This window comes from Castanea sativa, chromosome 6, assembly GCF_040712315.1.
Source record: "Castanea sativa cultivar Marrone di Chiusa Pesio chromosome 6, ASM4071231v1".
In the NCBI taxonomy this organism is placed as follows: domain Eukaryota; kingdom Viridiplantae; phylum Streptophyta; class Magnoliopsida; order Fagales; family Fagaceae; genus Castanea; species Castanea sativa.
The window spans coordinates 17,586,140-17,608,448 of NC_134018.1; the positions used below are offsets into that span (position 1 = coordinate 17,586,140).

The 22,309-nt window shown below is 39.2% G+C and overlaps 2 protein-coding genes across 2 annotated transcripts; one reads left to right on the forward strand and one right to left on the reverse strand.

The window, feature by feature from the left end:
• Positions 1-8,202: 8,202 nt before the first annotated feature.
• Positions 8,203-12,624, forward strand: LOC142639557 (uncharacterized). The gene is made up of 2 exons (XM_075813717.1): positions 8,203-8,551; positions 12,174-12,624. Exons 1-2 carry the CDS (start codon positions 8,203-8,205, stop codon positions 12,431-12,433), a joined length of 609 nt encoding a protein of 202 aa, XP_075669832.1. The 3' UTR covers positions 12,434-12,624.
• A 6,769-nt stretch (positions 12,625-19,393) lies between these two features.
• LOC142639558 (uncharacterized) lies at positions 19,394-20,215 on the reverse strand. Its single transcript, XM_075813718.1, has 2 exons — positions 19,992-20,215; positions 19,394-19,940 (listed from the first exon to the last, which is right to left on the reverse strand). Exons 1-2 carry the CDS (start codon positions 20,213-20,215, stop codon positions 19,394-19,396), a joined length of 771 nt encoding a protein of 256 aa, XP_075669833.1.
• Between the last annotated feature and the right edge of the window lie 2,094 nt (positions 20,216-22,309).

The window sequence follows — 22,309 nt, forward strand, 5'->3', positions numbered from 1 at the left end:
TATATCAATTGCAGAGTCTTTAATGTGTGGTCGGTGGTAGCAGCTTTACCTTAGATATTCCACTGCCCTTCTACTATCTTCCACGTGTACTGTATCTTCTCGTAGCCATAAGATTGTTTATAACATAGCTTTGAGGATATTAAAACCTCTTTCCTATGACCTCGGCTTTAATATCCGAGGACTAATATCTTCCTTGGACTCAATTGTTCACTCTTTTATCACATTTTTACCTGGCATTTCCTTTAAGAGGTACACTAATGTACTCCTAGTTCGTTTGATGTCCTCGGATTGGGTTTTTAGCCCAATAGACTTTGTTGGGCCATCCTTCATAAATTACTGGGCCCAACGTCCCTACAATAGCCCCTCGAGATTCTTATTTCTTCAACTCGGGATGAAAAAAGGATCTCGACTTAAATCTCCCTTTATCCTGCGGATTTCTAGCAATATTGCTGACAGGGACAATGACCTTTGAACTACTCATCGCATATTTCCGAAGCTTCGGCATGCGAAGCGTCCCTGAATTAAATTCTGGCGTCTCTATGTTCCCCACGTTCAGCGATGTGACACATATCCAATGGTTGAGATTTGTTCTTGGGATGAGGCGGGAATTCTCTCGCTTCATAATTCCTATTGACATATAGATACTAATTTCTTTCAAATCTTCTTACACACTACAACACTCCTATATCGTACCTGCCATAATTTGCCAACTCCACGTGCTTTCTCTTTTTACCAAATACCTTGTCCGAGGTGACCGTGCCTTCTTCTTTTTCTTAAAGTAAGTTCTCCCCTACTCTCTCAATTTCTTATCAGCTCTTGTTCTTTTTGTTTTTCTTCCTTTCTTTTTCCTTTTCTCTGTACTCCGCTGTCCTCGGCTTAGTCTAGTTAGTTACTTTACACCCCTTTTTTTTTTCTTTCTAAAAATGGGTAGATTTGCATCCTTGGTGGATTCAAACGAAAAAATAGAGCAATTTAAGGCTAAATACCGAATTCCTTCGAACGTATCAATTAGATACTGTAACGAAGAGGAGTATTTTGAAAAAAGAAAAACGGGGGAGGTAGTAATCCCGATGATTGCATTCATCGAAGGAGGAATGAGAATTCCAATGGGGACTGTGATTAGGGATTATCTTAGGGCCTTTAGACTAGCCCCTACCCAATGCACCCCAAATGTCTTTAGGATCCTAGGTTCTATAGATGCTTTAAATGAAAAAATGAACCTAGGGCTCACTCATCATGATGTGAACTGGGTTTATAACCTCCATTACCTAACAAAAAAAGATGAGTATTACCTAAAATCTAGACATCCAGCAGTTAGGTTAATTCAGTGCCTGCTCGAATCCAATAAGGGTCTAAAAAATGACTTCCTGATCATATCAGGAGATTGGCACGACGGCTTACCCTGTCCGACAAGGGAGGGGACCCCAGGTGAAGTTTTGGATTTTTATTTAAAACTCTTAAAAACCATCCCTTTTATCCTCTTATTTATTCTTACCTTTGTCTTCTTTCGGACAATTCTGCAGGTCCACACGTAGCAGATCGTCATCCTTTCCTCGTCGATTTTGGGTGATTGGACAGAATTTTACAAGCCAAAGTTTTCGTGCATTCAGATGATCAACTCCGAGCGGCTCATCTCATCCTCGGCTATGATCCAATATCCAAAGCTTTCTAGGCGCCGAAGTGTGTGATCAAAGCCAAGGACCCCCGCCTTCCCCGGATCAGCGTTGCCGTTGAAGGTTTCCTGCTACTCGAGGGGGCTCCTATTCCTCAAGGTACTCTGGTTACTCAACCTATACAACCACCACAACCCGTTCCAGTTGGGATTCCCCTAATCCCTATTCCAACACAAAACATACTTGGCGAAGCCACATCTTCCCATCCTATCGTAAAGGAAGAAGAAAACATCGTCGAGGTATCTGACTCCGAGGACGAGTTCGAGGTTTTCAATCAACCCCACTCTCCCGAAGACCCAATTCATATCCTCGGCAACCCCTCTCAAGTCCTCCAAGATACTGTTCAACAGTCTGATAGTATGGGCATTCAGCGCAAGGCCAAGCCTAGTTTAAAAGACGTACTTGAGGGTCACGCAGGTTCCCAAGAGCCTCCTAAGGAACTGCGTCCAAGACCCCAAGATAAGGGTGCTGATAAAGGCCCCGAGTCTAGGGTCCCTCCTCCTCCTCCTCCTTCCCAACCTCAACGTACCAGCCTGACTGACCTTAAAAGGAAAAGGGATCAGCAAAAGGGAAAGGAAGTGATAGAGGTAGGAAAGGGCTCTCTTCCTAAAGAGCTCGAGATTGAAAAAGGTGGGAAGCAGGCCCGCACCGTTCAGACGAGGATGGACAAACGGACCGAATCCCAAGTGGCCGTGCACGCTCCACTATGGCTCCCAGACATGACTATGGATGACCGGGCCATTACTGTTGACACGTCCATCAGAAACTCCGATGAGGGCACTGCTGCGTGCGTAGCAGATGCACTGGAGCAAGCGTTGCTGCTCCCTGAGGACATGGGTGAGCTCAGAAAGAAAAGAGACCACAATGTCTTCATGATTTGGAAGAAGGAGCTTGCTATGGTAAGTTTTTCTTTTAAACCTTATTTGTTGTATATATATATATATTTTTTTTTCTATTTTTACAAAAACTTATACATATATATATATATGTATTTTTTGTTCACAGGCTGTTCAATCTGCCCATAGGGCAGAAGAGATTGCCATCAGCTCATACAAGTCTCTGAGGGCCGAGGAATCAAGGCGTGAAGCCGCCCAAAGGATCTCGGATATTCAGAAGAAGAAGCTGCAAGAGGTCTCAGCCAAGTTGGTTAAGGCAGAGGGTGAAAGGTCAGGTTTAGAAGCCGATCTCAAAACAACCACTAAACAGGCCGAGGACCAGAGACTAATGCTCCGACAAGCCGACGAGAACCTCGCTGCAGCACGAAAGCTTATTGAAGACTTGAAAAAAGATCTGAAGGGGTCTGAGAGGGTTAAGGAGGAGGCCATCAAGAGAAAAGGCAAAGCCCTTGAAGAAAAGGAATAAGCTGAAAAGGCAAAAGAAGAGGCCGAGAATTCGAAGGAGCTAGCTGAACAAGAAGGTTACGAGATAGGTGTGAAGGAGACCATGGAAACGTTCAAGGCTCAGGTTCCCGAGGTATGTAGACATTACTGCCTCCAAGTGTGGAACGAGGCACTTTCCCAGGCTGGGGTTGATGCCTCTTCTACTCTTTGGAAAGTAGAGAGTGTCTACTATCCTCCAACAATTCGAGCTTCTGACGTTCTTCAAGCTGACAATGAAGCTGCCCAGGTATCATCTGAGGATAAGAGAGGTGAACAGGCTGAACACTCAGCTCTTTCTGAAGATGTCCTCAAGCAAGTTGATCCCACACAAGAAAAGGCACTAGAAGACATACAACCTTCAAGTGACCTTCAGGAATCTTCCAAGGATGAGCTGGGTGATCAAGCAAATCCGATAACCTTAAAGGATGATTCCAAAGGCAAAGGAATTGCCGATGAGGCCTCGGCGCAGCTTCCACCTCCTCAAGACCCTAAAGGCCCTCTGAAGATAAAATTGAAGCAGTGACTGCCTTTCCTTAGCTTTGGTTCCTTTTTTCTTTATTTTCTACTAAGTGTAATTTCGCAAGTTCCTTGTATTTACAAAGTACTTTCAGAATCTAATGTAAGCACAAGTTCTTTTTTGTTTGATGGCGTTCACTTTTGTTTTGTTTTGATCATATCGCTTCATATTTGTTTTGCTATATATTTAGAACAGTAATCTTTTTGCCCTTATTAATTTACTAAAGTCAAAGCCATAACCTGGATCCAACTTGATACCATAGGTAGGTTCAATATGCCAGGAGATGCATTAAGTGATGCTTATGGATTTCTTATCCATTTATCACTATGTCAGGGAGACTTTAAGCAGTTGATTTCTCATTTAGACCTCTAGTTGATCTATGTCAAATATATGAAATAAGCATACCAAGCTTTGACACTTTAATAAAAAAGAAAAAAGAAAAGGAATGTTAATTTTCCCAAAGTAGATGATCCGAGGACCAGACATAGCTAAGGTTCTGTTTAACACTTAATAAAAATATCAATTTAGGCGAGGTATGTGGTCCGAGGATCCTGGCACACCAAGTTTCAGTTTGATACTTAGATGAACCAATTGAAATGTTAATTTTCCCAAAGTAGATGATCCGAGGACCAGACATAACAGAGGTTCTGTTTAACACTTAGTAAAAATATCAATTTAGACGAGGTATGTGGTCCGAGGATCCAGGCATATCAAGTTTCAGTTTGATACTTAAATGAGTCAATTGAAATGTTAATTTTTCCAAAGTAGGTGATCCGAGGACCAGACATAACTAAGGTTCTGTTTAACACTTAGTAAAAATATCAATTTAGACAAGGTATGTGGTCCGAGGGTCCAGGCACACCAAGTTTCAGTTTGATACTTAGATGAACCAATTGAAATGTTACTTTTCCCAAAGCAGGTGATCCGAGGACCAGACATAAATAAGGTTCCGTTTAACACTTAGTAAAAATATCAATTTAGACGAGGTATGTGGTCCGAGGATCCAGGCACACCAAGTTTCAGTTTGATACTTAGATGAACCAATTGAAATGTTAATTTTCCCAAAGTAGATGATCCGAGGACCAGACATAACTAAGGTTCTGTTTAACACTTAGTAAAAATATCAATTTAGACGAGGTATGTGGTTCGAGGATCCAGGCACACCAAGTTTCAGTTTGATACTTAGATGAACCAATTGAAATGTTAATTTTCCCAAAGTAGATGATCCGAGGACAGACATAACTAAGGTTCTGTTTAACACTTAGTAAAAATATCAATTTAGACGAGGTATGTGGTCCGAGGATCCAGGCACACCAAGTTTCAGTTTGATACATAGACGAATGAAGGCAATGAACGCAAGGCAGTTTTAACAAAAATGGCCGAAGTGCCTTTCATTTAATAATAGTACCTTCGTAGGTTATTTACATTCCAAGGACGTTGTACAACATGTTCGTCCAAATCCTCAAGATTGTAAGCCCTTATTCCGGCGACCGAAGTAATACGATAAGGTCCTTCCCAGTTGGGCCCCAGTTTTCCCCATGCTGGGTTCTTTGTTGTGCCCAAAAATTTCCTCAATACCAAGTAGCCAGGTGCAAGAGGCCGCAGTTTTACATGAGAATCATACCCCTGCTTGAGCTTATGTTGATAATAAGCTAGTTGAACCATGACATTCTCTCGTCGTTCCTCAACTAAGTCTAAATTTCTCCTCAATAGATCATCGTTGCTATCTGGAACGAAGGAGCTTTTCCTTAGGGTTAGGAACCCAGTTTCTAGGGGAATTACTGCCTCGGCTCCATAAGTCATGGAGAAGGGTGTTTCTCCTGTGGATCTTCGTGGGGTAGTTCGATATGTCCACAAGACATGTGGCAGTTCTCCCACCCATCTTCCCTTAGCGTCACCCAACCTTTTTTTGAGTCCATTAACTATCACTTTATTGACAGCCTCGGCTTGGCCATTCCCTTGGGGGTAAGCTGGAGTGGAATATCTATTCGTGATGCCCAGATCACAACAATATTTCCTAAAGGCTCTGCTATCAAATTGTAGACCATTATCTGAAATGAGAGTAAGAGGGATGCCAAACCTGGTAACGATGTTTTTCCATACAAATTTTTTTTCTTCCATGTCTCTGATATTTGATAGTGGCTCAGCTTCAACCCATTTGGTGAAATAATCCGTTCCGACGAGGAGCCATCGCCTGTTTCCTGTTGCTTTTGGGAAAGGTCCAACAATGTCCAAGCCCCATTGAGCAAAAGACCAAGGGCTAGATAGAGGATTAAGGACACCTCCTGGTTAATGTATGTTTGGAGCAAATCTTTGACATTGGTCACACTTCTTCGCATAATCCTGCGCCTCCCTCTGCATATTGGGCCACCAATAGCCCTGAGTAAGGGCTCTATGAGCCAAAGACCTTCCCCCAGTGTGACTGCCACAAATCCCTTCATGCAACTCTTCCAAAAGTAACTCCGTTGCCTCGGGGTGCATACATAACAAATATAGTCCCGAAAAAGAGCGTTTGTATAATTTCTGGTCCTCGGATAACCAGAACTGAGTTGCTTTCCTGCGAATTTTATCTACTTCGACCTTTTCTCTAGGCAGGATGTCATTTTTGAGAAATGTTACTATTTGATCCATCCAACTAGGCCCCGTCCTAATTTGGAGAATTCGACTGACGTTACCATTCGTCTCAGCGGGTTTTAACAGATCTTCGACAAGGATAACCCGCGGTAGGCTTTTCGCCGAGGACGTTGCGAGTGTGGCTAACGAATCGGCATGGGTATTCCGACATCTGGATACATGTAATAAAGAAAAAGACTCAAATTTAGATTGCATACACCTGACCTGAGTTAGGTATCCCTGCATTCTTGAATCTCTTGCTTCTAGCTTCCCTTCTACTTGGCCTACCACCAATAATGAATCTGAGAACATTTGTACCGTCTTCCCTTCCATTTTATGAACCATGTTCATCCCTGCGAGGACGGCCTCATATTCTGCTTCGTTGTTGGAGGCCGAGAACCCCAATCTCAAAGATTTCTCAAAAGTAATTCCTTCCGGGGATACCAAAACTAGCCCTATACCCGATCCTCTTTGATTTGCTGCCCCATCAACGTGCACTTTCCACAACGGAGGCTCTTTGTGTGAAATCATGCCTACTGTTTTTTACCCACGCCTGATCCTTCAATATATTCTTCTAATGAGGGCTCAGTATACTCCGCCACAAGATTCGCGATGACTTGCCCCTTTATAGAGGTGCGAGGCATATATTTGATGTCAAAAGCTCCTAGGATAGTGCCCCATTTGGCAATTCTTCTCGTATAATCTGCACTCCGAAGTATAGATTTGAGAGAGAGTTGCGTAAGGACAGCCACCGTATGGGATTGGAAGTAATGAGGAAGCCTTCGTGTAGCGTGCACCACTGCCAAAATAGCTTTCTCCAGTGGCAAATAACTCACCTCGGCTTCATGCAGCGACTTACTTACATAATAAACTGGCCTCTAGATATTATTATCATCTCGTATAAGAACCAAACTAACTGCATGGTTAGCTACTGCAATATATGCAAACAGAACTTCATCAATTTCTGGCTGAGACATAATAGGTGGTTGCGAGAGATAATCTTTAAGCTGTTGAAAAGCCACCGCACACTCCTCGGTCCATTCAAAACCCTTCCATTTATTCAACAATTGAAAGAAAGGCCTGCATCTGTCCGCGGACCGAGATATAAATCGGTTGAGGGCAGCGGTCATACCTGTTAGTCTCTGCACTTCTTTAGGATTCCGAGGTGGGTGTAAGCTGTTAATGGCCTTAATCTGAGCAGGATTCACCTCAATTCCCCGGTGAGTTACCATATAGCCTAGAAACTTGCCCTATCCCACACCAAAAGAACATTTAGAGGCATTGAGTTGCAATTTATACTCTCTCAACGTTTGAAAAGTGTTGCTCAGATCTTCCAAATGCGTAAAAACTGCTTTTACTCTTTACCACCATATCATCCATATATACCTCAATAGTTTCTCCCAGCTGTGTCTCAAACATTCTCGTCATCATCCTTTGATAGGTAGCCCCTACGTTTTTCAAACCAAAGGGCATTACCTTATAATGGTAGTTTCCTGTGGGAGTGACAAATGCAGTCTTCTCCTGGTCCTCCACAGCTAAAGGTATTTGGTGGTAACCTTGGAAAGCGTTAAGGAAGCTCATCCGAGGATGCCCAACAGTAGCGTCCACCAATTGATCAATCCGAGGCATTGGGAAAGAGTCTTTTGGGCAAGCTTTATTTAAATCTGTGAAGTCCACACAAACTCTCCATTTCCCATTTTTTTTCTTCACCACTACCGTATGGGCTAACCATTCAGGATAAAAAACTTCTTTGATAGCACCCGCCTTTTTGAGTTTCATCACTTCCTCTTTCACAGCCTCAGAATGCTTTTTGGAGGACCGCTGAGGTGGTTGCCTCCTTGGTACCACAGCTGGATTGACTTTTAAATGATGACAAATGAAGCTCGGATCAACCCCAGGGGCCTCATAAGCATTCCATGCAAATACATCCATGTTTTTCCTCAAAAACAAAATCAGCTCTACCTTCTCCTCCTGTGGCAATTGAACCCCTACCTGAAAGAACTTCTCAGGGTCGTCATCTATGAGAATCTTCTCCAATTCCTCACATGCAGGTTCATCTACCTTGGCTGCGCCAAAAGACTTTGATTGCTATGCCTCTCCGCCAGCCGAAGACGAGGAAGCCCGTTCCGAGATCGGTCGGATTGCCACCAACTTTGCTAAAAGCGCTGCCGTTCTTGCTCGCGAGGAGGGCCTCAAAACCATCACAGGTCTATCAATACAGCTACATACACTATCACACGTCGTTAGGATGAAGGTGATCCAGTCCATGCAAGACGAGGAAACCCGTTCCGAGATCGGTCGGATTGCCACCAACTTTGCTAAAGGCACTGCGGTTCTTGCTTGCGAAGAGGGCCTCAAAACCATCCCAGGTCTATCATTACAAATAAATACACTGTCACAGTCCCCCCCTCCCCCTAATTTTTTTTTATGCTCCTAAAATATTTTTCGAAAGATGGTTACCATTTTTAAGTGTTTGTTTGCAGCTGAAATATAGTTAAATTTGTAAAATATTTTCCAATTTTTTCATAATTTTACCTTTGAAAGTAGGTTTCTTGGTCCGGGAGTCGTCCTTGTCATCGTAATAATAAACTCAAGAATTTACTCTGGTGGCCAAATTAATTCTGTTACAATTAAATTTATTTTTCTTTTTGTATACTATTTATTATGTTATATATAATAGTAAAAAAAAAAAAAAAAATTAAACTTTAGTACTTTTAGAAAACTAAAATAGTAAAGTATCAAATTTGAGTTAAAGTTTTTGTAAAGACACAAATCGAACCTTCAATCCATAATTAAATGGGAATGGGCTTGAAAGGCCTTTTGCAATAAATTTGTAGAGAGTGGGTTTGAAATCTAGATTTTGAGGGTGGTTCAAACAACATAAAATAGACGAGCCTCGGGCCCAATGGCACAAACAAAGATCAACTATAAGAATATGAATGAAAAAATCTCTTCCTCGGACACAATCCGAGGATAGTTTATCATATTGCTTCTTAAGGGTGATTACAATTATAGATAGTTAGCTTATCATATACTATTGTCTTTCTTCTCCAAAGAAAGAGTCTCCCTCTTCCGAAGGTCTTTTCCTTTATTTATACTCCCTCTTCCCCCTCTCTATCATCCTCCACCTCATGGTTATAACGCTGGCTTTGGATACTTGTCCCATCAAATTTCCCCGAATTCCTCTAGGATCAGGGACCAAGTTCCAAAAACCCATGCTCAGGCCTCCTTCCTCCATTAATGTAGTCAGTATATCAATTGCAGAGTCTTTAATGTGTGGGCGGTGGTAGCAGCTTTACCTTAGATATTCCACCGCCCTTCTACTGTCTTCCACGTGTACTGTATCTTCTCGTAGCCATAAGATTGTTTATAACATAGCTTTGAGGATATTAAACCTCTTTCCTATGACCTCGGCTTTAATATCCGAGGACTAATATCTTCCTCAGACTCAATTGTTCACTCTTTTATCACATCTTTACCTAGCATTTCCTTTAAGAGGTACACTAATGTACTCCTAGTTCGTTTGATGTTCTCGGATTGGGTTTTTAGCCCAATAGACTTTGTTGGGCCATCCTTCATAAATTACTGGGCCCAACGTCCCTACAGTTTTCATTTCTCAACAATTTCTCTCTTAATATAGGCAACCGCATTTTCTATTAAAAAAACCATAGATTTGAAATTAAGGACACTATTTGGGAATTGAAAATTCATTATTGGAATCCAAAGTTATATTACTTTCTAAATTGTTTAGTTTTGATCAAATGTATAAATAGTTCTAACTTGTCCATACTTAACCTTTTAAAAGTTTTCTCAAAAAAAAAAAAAAAAAACTTTTTAAAAGTTAAATCATCATAATGATTAATAAAATAAAATAAAAATCTAGTTCTTGGTACATTAGTTAAATTTCATAGTATTAGATATAATCAAGAATTTAGCGTTGATATAGTGAAGTAAGAATGTTATTTTGAATGTATAGACTCAAATATGAATGAAAATTGATATATATTAAAAAAATCAACTAAAATAATTCTAGAGATAACAGGATTAAAATTATTGCTGATGAGAAGAGGAATTGGGAAAGACAGTTACATATTCTTGCTATAGCATGATATAGGACAGACAGTGCTATTGTGCGGTTGAAAGATATTCAATAATCGATATAGAGTGATATTGTGCGCATGAAAATATTTGATATGCGGTGGGATTTTGCCAATAGTTGCAATTTGCAAATGCAAATTGTAATAGAAAAAATAAACTATCCTTTTTTCCAAATTTTATTTGAATGGATAAGTGCAGGTATTTTCACTTTTATCTCTTTATTTAATTTGATTGACAAACGTACGTTTCATGAGTCTTAGACTTGGTGTTTTCCTGTTTCCTTAGCACACACTGCCTGTGTGCCTGGGTTCTTTGTATTCCATCATTTTTTTTCCAATGAAGTTTAATTATTTATAAAAAAATGTTGTAAACAAAAAATATGGATGTTTACGGGTTGAGTTAGATCGGATTTTGTGTACAACAGCCATTCGACTTGATCCTTTTGGACGGCACACTCTTTCACCTGCTACTGGAATGAAGGGTTGAATGAAATTATCTGCACCTTACGTTTGGTTGTATGGCTAGCATTGGACGGGTGACCAGGTTTAAGATCTAAAAGACATTCATAGTACTCCAATAAAAAGAAAAAGGAACAAAATAACACAAATCTAATACAGCAGATTTCCTCAAATCTATATCCCAACAACCAAAACAAATATCTATGTTCATAAATCTAGATTTAGACAAATCTCAATCTCATGCAAAAAGGAAAACAAAAATTATCTAACTAACCATTAGGTTTCCACATTTAAATCTTCAACACTCCAAATACAAAAATATAAGTTCATGCATTTTGCACTTGTTGATAAAATTTGATAAAAATTACTTCTAGGTTGGTGCATTTTGCATTTGTTGATGCATGTGCATTTACTCTGTATTCATGAAATTTCTCTCCACTATTTATGCGAGAACAACAAGCTGCGAGGGAGAACTCTTTACCCATTCCAATATAAAGGATTAGTCAATCAAATAATAGATAGTAATTAGTTTGTCAAACAACCTATTTTCATCACCATCAATACTCTACATACATTTGGTTATATGGCGTTAGGCATTTTGCACCTTTATAAACATTGTTGAAGTGAAAATACATTAGGTTATTTGATAATTTGATTGTTGAAAGTGGGGGAGGGGGACTTGAACCTTGGTTTTACTCATAAAGGAGATCAAGAAATGCCACTAAACTACAAGGTTTTTGGGCGAAAATGCATTAGGTTATTATTTCTTAACTTTTGCTACTTTTTGATTTCTTGATTAGCATATATACTTATGTTACCATTCTTCTCATGGAATTACATGGTGCTTTCGAGAAAGATATGGTCTCTACTTATCATGGATGAACTAATATCCTGTAATCTTGTAATCTTTTATTACAGTACGATCAACGTATCACATAAATATGCACTTCCTCTTCTTATTAAGTCACTTATCCCTTTCAACAACCATATAATTCTCCCAAACTTAAAATTCACATTTTAGAATTGTGAGGTTTAACACATGGGATGTCTAATGGGTTTTTGGCTTCATGGCTAGACTCTTTATTTTCACAAAGTGCATAGCCACCATGTTTATTTTTCTAGGATTTTTTGATTTCCTTCATTAAAAAAATTACATGTTGAACATGTTAGTTTCCATTCTTGAATGCAATACATCCATATTTCAACTTCTCAATACTTGAAGGATAATTTATTTCACCCTTTTAATTCTTAATTGTATGTATATAATGATAGCAAGAACTTTAAATGAATTTAATAAACACCAAGAATTGTCAATTGAGTTACAAAGCTCTTGGCATCTCAAATGAAATACTTATATGCTTAGTTTTTGGAATTCTTATCCTCCCACATTTTGTTCTTTTGTCATAATCTTCTTGTATTTCTACTGTATCTGCAGGTGGGATGTTACTTTATAAGATTGTTTTGCAATCTCTCTATAACGAAAAGAAGTATGGGGGTAATGAAGTGGAGACAAAGGCATTGCAAGCTAAGATAAGCAAAATGGAGGAAGAAATCACAGAATGCATGAAATTAATTGAACGAGAAAAGTTACATAAGCCTTTTGCAGATTTCAAGCTAGAGAAGATCTCATCTTCCTTCGAATCAAATGTGGATGAAAAACCAGAGGATGTGATCGGAGACTTCATGAATTTTTGAATGATTTGATAGTTCCTACCATCATAATAACTAGGATGAATTCTAAGTAGAAGGCGAGACAAGATGGTGGAGTGATGAAATAATTGTTAACTATTGGGATGATAAATATTTGTATGTCTCAGAGTTTGTGTAATTATTGTGCAACCCCCCCCCCCCCCCCCTCCTCACCCTCTTTTGGTGTTTGCTTTAAGTTGTGGAAAAATTGGGTGTGATTACGAATGATATATGTTGTTAAGTATTGGAGTGATGAATTTATTATTAAGTATTTGGATAATAGGGATTTGTATATCTCTATCTCTCTCTCTCTCTCTTTAAACCAACTCTTTGGCCTTTGTTTCCATGTGGCAGAATTGGGTGATTTGGAATGATTTATGTTGTTAATATACTCATCTTTAAGGCTAAATTTGTAAATTACACCACTATTGGGATGATAAATATTTGTATGTCTCAAATCTTGTGTAATTATTGTGAAACGCCCCCCCCCTCCTCACCCTCTTTTGGTGTTTGCTTTAAGTTGTGGCAAAATTGGGTGTGATTAGGAATATTATATGTTGTTAAGTATTGGAGTGATGAATTTATTATTAAGTATTTGGATAATAGGGATTTGTATCTCTCTCTCTCCTTTAAACCACCTCTTTGGCCTTTGTTTCGATGTGGTAGAATTGGGTGATTAGGAATGATTTATGTTGTTAATATACTAGTCTTTAAGGCTAAATTTGTAAATTACACTCCTAAAGTTTGGGAGTGTTTGTATTCTACACCCTGAAGTTTTAGAATTTAGATTTTACTCTTTGAAGCTCTGTTATGTTTGCATCAGCTGCCCATTGTTGTGAAATTTTAAAGTACTTGAAAGTGTACAAACCGTACCGAAGTATAGTTTGACAAGAATGAGGTTGAACCCACAGGGACTTGAATGAACGTAGAAAAATTAATCAAATCTTAGCCAAATTAATCCTAATCTAGTTTAATAAAAATTGGTTGTTTGAAATTGAATATACTAAGTAAATAATTAAACTAAGCAAAGATATAATATAAATCAATAAAGAGATGTAAACAATCTAGAGACAAGAATTAGGGTTTTGGAATCCGCGTTGAAAATCATAGCAACATATATTTATGATCATTAATTTTTTCCAACTACTACATGATAATTTAGAAATCAATCTTGCTATTGTTTTAAAAATCAAAAGCATGTTCTTCTTCACTTCTAAGTTTAAAATCAAATTATCAATTGTATCCTTAACCAAACAAATCACAAGAGATATCCAATTTTATAATCAAGAAATAATAAACCAAGCATTCAATTAATTAAGACAAATCCTAAATCATGAGAAAAACATGATTGAACTCATATCTAGAATCCCATCTTAGTCAATTGATATGAAGCAAAAACAATTTAAATCATTAAAGAACAACTATTATGGGAAAAATCAAATCACATAAATATTACTGATAATCCTTAACAAGGTTTCATCCTCAACCCTAATTATAAATTTAGCTGCTCATGGTAATTGAAATAAAACACGAGAACAAAATACTAAACATTAAATTAGACAAATAAAATAGAGAAAGAAATAGTCACAATGCTATCACGAAGAAAAGCTACAGAGAAGCCACATGCGGCACTGCCTATTGCTTCAATTTTCTATTTTGCATCCTAGCCCTAGCACTAGCCTTAGCCTCCTCTGAATTTTGCACTAAAGAGCCTTTAAATAGGTCAAGGAATTCTATTACAAGTTGAATTCCAGTTTGGAGAAAATCCCAGATTTTTAGGCTTCACTTAACCGACGATTGTGACCCATTTAACGTCAGAATTGGGACTTTTGATAAACTAAAAAGTTGTAGCCCTTTAAGTTAGATTTTTAGCCCAACTTGAATGATCTTGATTGGACATTTGAGACAAAATTTATGACAAAAATACTAACTAATGTGCAGGCTAGAATCCTCCGAAATGGACTTGGATTTGGTGCAAACTTCCTTTGATTCCTTACTCCAATTGGACTTAAATTTAATTGGGTTGGTCTTTTTTAACTTCATCATGGCCCTTGTAAAAGTAAAGTCCATTAGCTTTCTTCTTTGCACAGATCCACTTATTTAATTCCATTCTCCTACAAAAGACAAATTCACGCAATAAAATTCAATTAAGCACAAAATTGATTATTTAGCATTATTCCAAAACACAAATGTAAAATGCATGAATTAACTCAAAATAAGTATGATAATGCTTTCTAACAGTAATATATATATATATATATATATATATATATATATATATATATATATATATGCAATATTAAGCTATTATCAATGCACATCACCCATTGATCCATATCTTTTGTTATGTACCACATAAACTTGCCACGCATGCTTAGTTTGTCCAATAAAATGATGCTCCTATTATTTTTGCAGCCTAAAATTTTAAATTATTAAATAATTTAAAATGACATGGTATAATAAAAATGATGTCGTCATTTTATTAGATGAATTAAATATGCTTGATAGCTTATGGGGCAGTTAATAAAAAATATGGATGGTCGAACTACTGATGCAAACATAACAAAACTTCAAGAGATAAAATTCAAATCTGAAACTTTAGACTGTAAAATCCAAACACCTTCAAAGTTTAGGAGAGTAGTTTGCAACATGAATATGAATAACTTAAAAAAAAAAAAAAAGAATAGAAAAATTACTACAATCTCATTTAAGAATATCTCTTGATAAGTTTTGTTGCGAGCAATATCATAAAATTAGATGAAAATTTTGCAAATGAACAAGAAATTCATTAAAGAGAGTTAGAAAATAAAGGAATAATATTATATAAAGATTGATGATGGACAAAAAATCAGTAGGTTGAATGCTCTAGGCTTCAATGGGCTTTGAGTTATTTGGAAGGCCTGAAAAGAAAGAAACACACAATCAAAGGAGACTGAGGTGAATCGGCCAAGAACCCTCCGATGCTTAAGTCAGATTTCTCTCTTGAACTCAAGAATTCCAACCTTATGAGTGGTAAAAACATACCTTGAATTGATATGGCTGAGTTCTTTAATAGTGAGTTTTGGAGTGGTTACTTGTTTGGTAACATCCCCAACGTGGGTGGAAGTTAGAAGGTTCAGACTTAACTTCTATAACTACTATGAGAAGTTAAGAACTTAGTGGGAAGTTAGGGCAAAGAATAAGGAATTCATCCCCACTTCAGAATAGTAGAATGTGGTCCGAATTATAAGCTTTGGGTAGAAATTCACTCTGAAAATCTATATGTGTTAGGTGGTTGTCTAGGTCACTTTGTGAGCTGGATGACCCTTCTGGTCTTAAACGACCTCTTCGAAGGCACTTATAAACTACACCTTTGTTATGACCCTAGATGTACAATATTATGGGTGGATGATCCTTCCTTGGATGACTTGACGGATGAATTGGAGATAGGCTAGTTTTTTGTTCACTATCAGTTGTCCCCTTGTCCAAGAGTCGCCTTGGTCACTGTAGCAAAATTCTTGTTCACTGTTCTTTTTTGACATGTGTCGATGTTTCATTGTTCAATTGGCATACCACGTGGTGTCACTGTTGTGGTCGGTTTTCGATGCCTTAGATTGTGCCATGTGTTATGATCTCATTGGCCAACCTATTATGTCGATTCATTTATCGAGGAGATTGCCACGTGTCAGCTTTTGGTTGCTCCACATCAACCTATTGACCCACCTTAGAGCCTATAAATAGGTACAATCTCTCTCTTTCCCTCTCATTTTTCTGATATTTTCCTCTCTACCATCTCGTCCAGGAGCCTTGTCTAGTTATCCTCGTCCTTAGGCTTTCGTTAGGTACTTCTTCTTTTTCTTCGTCCTTAGGTTTGCCTTCGAAAATTTTGTATTTTTTCTATCATGTCTTCGTCTAGTGGTAGGACTGAGAAAGAGATAGATGAGTATTTGGACGAGTCCAATGGTAGTAGTGGTAGCACTGAGAGTAGTAGTAGTAGCTTTAGTTCCCAAGACAAGCATTATTTGTCTGGGGTTCTTGAAGTTCCTTTAGAGGTCTTCTAGGAAGAGATGATGCGGAGGGTAGCTTCCAGTTTTAGAGTTAGCTCGTCTAAGAGGGTTGAATCGTCCAAGGCTCCTTCTCAGGATGAGGAGGAGAATGTCATCTATAGTTGTGCTCTAGAAGTCGCGTCTACTGTTAGAGAGGATAGGTTAAGAATTCTTGTAAATAGATACCAGATTCCTACTGAGTTCAATCCTCGTCTTCCTAAGAAGGGAGAGTGTTGTTGTTCTCCTCTTTTTGGCTTTGGTGTATGCGTGTCTTACTTATTAGCTGGTCTTAGGTTTCCCCTAAACACTTTTTGTAGAGAACTCCTTTATAGGTTGGGTATTGGACTAAACCAGCCCCAATGGTTGGAGGACGATAATAGCCATGTAAGTGTTATGGTGTGAGGTATTCCAGGGGAATCGTCCAATCACTGTGGACGAGTTCCTCTACTGTTATAACCCCTCAAAAATTATTAATTCTGCAGGTTTTTACCAGTTTTCTTCTAAAGGTCCCAAGTTTAATTTGATTAGGGGTCGTAGTTCTTTTGATGGGTTATGGAAGACGAAATTTTTCTTCGTCTCTAGAAATTGGGCTGGGGACCAATTGATGTAAATAGAATCCCCTTCCCTCCGTTTACCAATGCTCTAGGTTGTCTTCATCCTGAGGGTATGTTTTCTTTGAATTTTACTTCGTCTTTTCATTTGCTCTTTCCCTCGTCTAACAATTCTTCTCCTCCATGCAGTTGTTACTCGTCCACACTTAGATGACTATAGAAAGAGTTCACAGTTATCCTGATAGGTCCATCCATAATTTGGTAATGCTGCGTCGTCTTACTGCCTGAGGTCTTGGCCCTGAGCCCACTGAGGAGAATCTCATTCACGAGGAGATTACTCGTTGAAGTAAAAGTTGTCTTTCAAAATTTTTTTTTTAGTCGTCTAACTCTTCATGCTTTCACCATTATAGGGCTAGCCACCATGAAGGAGAACAAGGGTAAGAACGTTTCTAGTGGGACTGAGGAGGAGGAGGAAGTCCAAGTCCTCTAGGACGAACCAGTTCCTTTAGTCGTCTAAAGCCCCACCGTTCAACCTCATGCTGGGAAGAGGAAGGGTATCTCCAGAGATGTGGACCTTGGAAGCCTTCCTAGTCGTCGACATTTGAAGAAGGTCAGAACTAACAAGGCCCCTTCTTTTAAGATCCCCTCGTCTAAGGCCCCCAAATCCAAATATGCGACGGTATACCTGGACGACCCGGCTGTGAACTTGGTCCCTTCTGAGGTTCCTCCTTCAACCGTCCAGATTGAAGCTCTTCCTCCTTTTGTTGGTAGACCTCCTCACAAGGCTCATCCTTCAACTCTTGTTGAAGCTCCTCCTACCTTGGTGTTGGATGAAGGCCATGCTCGTCTTCAGACATTAGAGAAGGAGCTAGGGAATCAAGTTAAGGAACTCAAGGCTGACTCTATTAAAAAGGAGACTCGTGCTGGTCACCTTAAAGGTAAATGCCAAGAGTAATCCTCGTCCTTGGAAAAAGCAAAGGATGAAGCAATCGAAGCCTTCAAAATGTCTGATGAGTCCTCTAGGCATTTGGATGAGCAATATGCAGCTGGCTACAAGGACTTTCGCTCCAATCTTGAGATGGACTTTGATGTCTTCAAGGTTTCAATTGCTGCTGAGAGGTCTTTGCTTTAGATGAGCTCTGAGGATGTAAATATCATGGACGATGCCTCTACTGAGCCTTCCAAGGATGATCCAAAGTCTAGGGATGCCACCAGTGGTTTATCAAAGTAATCTTCAATTTAACTTTGTTTTTATGTATTGTTCATGGTGCCTTTTTTTTTTTTTTGGGCTTATTTTAAGTTTTATCTAAATACAATCTTCTTGTCCAAATGTATGGACGTATGATAACAGATACAACTGTCTTTATTGGCATGCACAATTTAAGGGTTTTTGGACAATGGTCGTCCACCCTTTTTATGCTTTTATAAATTTGCACTTTCATTTCATATCCATTGTTGAACATATTTCTTTTTATGCTTAAATGAATTTTCTGAAGTTCATATCATCCAAAGTATATTCAATGGTTTTTTAAGTGTAATCCGTCCACTTGTGAAGGGCATTTGGTTTGTTCATGTTGGTTTGTCCATGTTGGGACAACCCTTTTATGTTCAACGTTTTACCATTCATAATATAACTATAGATTTTACAAGTATAATTCGTCTATGAATGGAATTTCTATCACCAGCTTTCCTCGTCCATGGGTTTGACTGTTATAGCTAGTGTTAATTTTCGTCCATAGGTTGGAAGTCTTATTATTCGTCTTTGAGCAAGACGATTCTAGCATTTCCTCATCCAGAAATTGGATTGTCTGGCTAGTTACACTATCCATGGATTTAAATATTTTTGCATGCATACTTTGTCTCATCCATTAGTTAGACGAAGATAGCTTATGATTTATTTTGTTTTACCTTTACCTCTTCTAAGGAGGGCTTATAGACGTTACATCTCTGCATCCAGAGATTTTACTCGTCTTGGTCCTTTAGCCTTCTTGTGGATTAACTTAAATGAAAATTTCAACAACACAAATTGAAAATTCACACGACTTTATATACATTGGGAATCCAAACTGTATTTACATAACATAAACATCGTCCACAAGCATGGCACATGCTGGACGCTAGTGCCTTTAGGGAATTGAAAACACTATGTACAAACGGACTAAGTTCATGACCTCATCTTAGAAGGTGCATATGCTAGAAGCTGTTGCACTTTAGGGAATTGAAATGCTGGAAAGCATAAAATACTTATAAAAAACGTAAGGAGATAGAAACAACAACATATCAAATCTTAGCTGGAAGACGTTCAAGGTAATGCTCGTCTAGGATGGTTCTCGTCTAGGATATCCTTCACTGATAGTACCTTCTCAGGTGCTCAACATTCCACGGATGCTCTAGCCTTCGTCCATCCAGGGCTTCCAAGTCAATCCTCTTATCTTGTAGTTGATGACCCTGTATGGTCCTTCCCAATTAGGCCCTAGTTTTTCGAGAGCTGGGTTTTTGGTTGCTAGAGACACTCTTTTTAGGATGAGATCTCCAATGTTGAACTGCTTGGGCTTCACCATAGCATCATACTGTCTAGCCATAAGGTTTTTGTACCTTGCTGTCCTTTGCTCTGCGTCCATTCTTACCTCGTCTATCAAGTCAAGGTTGAGACGGAGCTGTTCCTCATTGTTTTCATTTTTGTACTGTGCCACCCTGTGATTAGCCAAATGAAGTTCTGCTGTAATGACTGCGTCATTTCCATATGCTAGCTTGAAGGGAGTCTCCTCAATAGGGGTCCTTACAGTCGTCCTGTATGCCCATAGGACGCTGGGTAGTTCGTCTGGCCATATTCCCTTTGCCCCCTCAAGCTGAGTCTTGATGATCTTCAACAAGGATTGGTTTGCAATTTTAGCTTGTCCATTGGCTTGTGGGTGGGAGGGTGAGGAATAGTGATTCCTTATTCCAAATTGCTCACAGAAATCTCTAAAGGGAGTATTATCAAACTACCTTCCATTATTTGACACTAGTATCCTAGGAACCCCAAATCGGCAGACGATGTTCTTCCAGATGAAGTTCTTGATGTTCTGCTGCATAATCTTTGATAAGCGTTTAGCTTCCATCCATTTAGTGAAGTAATCAATCCCCACTACTAAAAATTTCATTTGCTTGGTTCCCATTAGAAAGGGACCTAAGATATCTAATCCCCATTGTGCAAAGGGCCATGGGGCCATCATTGGGGTAATGTACTCCAAGTGTCGTCTTGGGACATTACTAAAGCATTGGCATTGATCACATACTTAACGTAGGCCTTAGCGTCTGCTTGGATGGTCGGCCAATAATAACCTGCACGGACGATCTTGTGGATGAGGGCTCTTGCTCCTGAGTGGTTTCCACATGCTCCTTCATGAACCTCCCTCAATATATAGTTTGATTCGTTTAGAGCTAGGCATCTTAAATAAGGCTAAAAGAAGCCCATTTTATACAATACCTCGTCCATGAGGACATACCTAGCCGCTTTGATCCTTAGCTTTTTGGTCTCGTCCTTATCTTCTAGAAGTCTTCCATCCTTGAGGTAAGCCACTATCGGGGTCGTCCATTTTTCTTCCCCTTCAATTTGTTGCACTTTTGGAAGATCTATGCTAGGCATGTATTAGACTTTGTCACACTCGTCCATTGATCCATTCGCCGATGCGGCCTTTGCTAAGGCATTTGCTTCCATGTTTTCTTCTCTCGGAATCTGAAGAAAATTGGCTTCCTTGAACTTCTTGACACATTGTTTGACTTTATTAAGGTTTTTTTTCAATTTTTCTTCCTTAGCTTCACATATTCCATTCACTTGACCCATGATCAGTTGAGAATCTCCTTGGACGACTATTGACTCCGCCTCTAAGGACTTAGCCAATTCTAGTCCTTTGAGGGGGGCTTCATATTCAGCTTCGTTGTTGGTCGTCTGATACTGTAGACGAACTGCATATTCTAACTTATCCACTTCTGGATATTCTAGTATCACTCCTATACCTCCTACATATTGTGTGGATGAGCCATCTACATAGATGACTCACTTCTTAGCTTCTTTTGCCTCATCTAGCTCGCTATGGGCTGGAGTGAATTCTGCGATGAAGTTTGTTAGTGCTTGAGCCTTTATTACGCCCTTGGTTGATACCTGATGTCAAACTCTCTAAGTTCCAGGGCCCATTGAATTAGTCGTCCTGCGGCTTCCATCTTATTCATTGCCTTCTTAAGCGGATGGTCTGTTAAGACATTGATAACATGGGCTTGGAAGTAAGGTCTCAACTTCCTAGAAGTTGTTACCAATTCAAAAGCCAACTTCTCCATCAATGGGTATCATCCTTTTGCTCTTCTTAATGCTCTACTTGTATAGTAGATAGGCTTCTGGACTTTCCCTTCCTCTTTGATTAGTGATGAATTTACTGCATGTGGGGACACTGCTAAGTATAAATACAGTTCCTCACCTGGTGTAGACGGGCTTAACAAAGGAGTTGTTGTGAGGTAGGCCTTGAGTTCCTAGAAGGCCTTCTGACACTCGTCCGTCCATTCAAACGCCTTCTTCAAAACCTTGAAAAATGGCGAAAACTTGTCAGCAGCTTTTAAGACAAACCTGTTTACGGCTGCAACTTGTCCAGTAAGAGACTAGATTTCTTTGATATTCCTTGGTGGCTCCATGTTCAGTATTGCTTGGAACTTGTCAGGATTTGCTTCAATTCCCCTTTGTGAAACCATAAATCCTAGGAACTCCCTTGACGAAACTCCAAATGCACACTTGCTAGGATTCAGTTTCATGTTGTACCGTCTAAGCATGTCAAAAGTCTTCTAGAGGTCGTCTAGATGCTTTTCCTTGTCCAAGCTTTTTCACCAACATGCCATTCACGCACACTTCTACATTTCATCCTATTTGTGGACGAAACATGTGATTGACAAGCCTCTGGTAGGTTGCCCTTGTGTTCTTCAAACTGAAGGGCATCACTTTGCAGCAAAACAAGACTTAGCTGGTAATGAAAGATGTCTTCTCTTAATCTGCTTCGTCTATCCTTATTTGGTTATAACCTGAGAAGGCGTCCATGAAGCTTAGTAACTTATGACCTGCTGTTGAGTCCACTAGCTAGTTAATGCATGAAAATGGATACTTATCCTTGGGGCAAGCCTTGTCTAAATCGGTGAAGTCCACACACATCCTTCATCTACCATTAGACTTCTTAACCATCACCACATTTGCTAACCAATCCATAATAGAGTTCCCAAATGAATTCCGTCATGGTTAACTTTTGGACCTCTTCCTTGATAGCATCATTTCGCTTAGGAGCAAA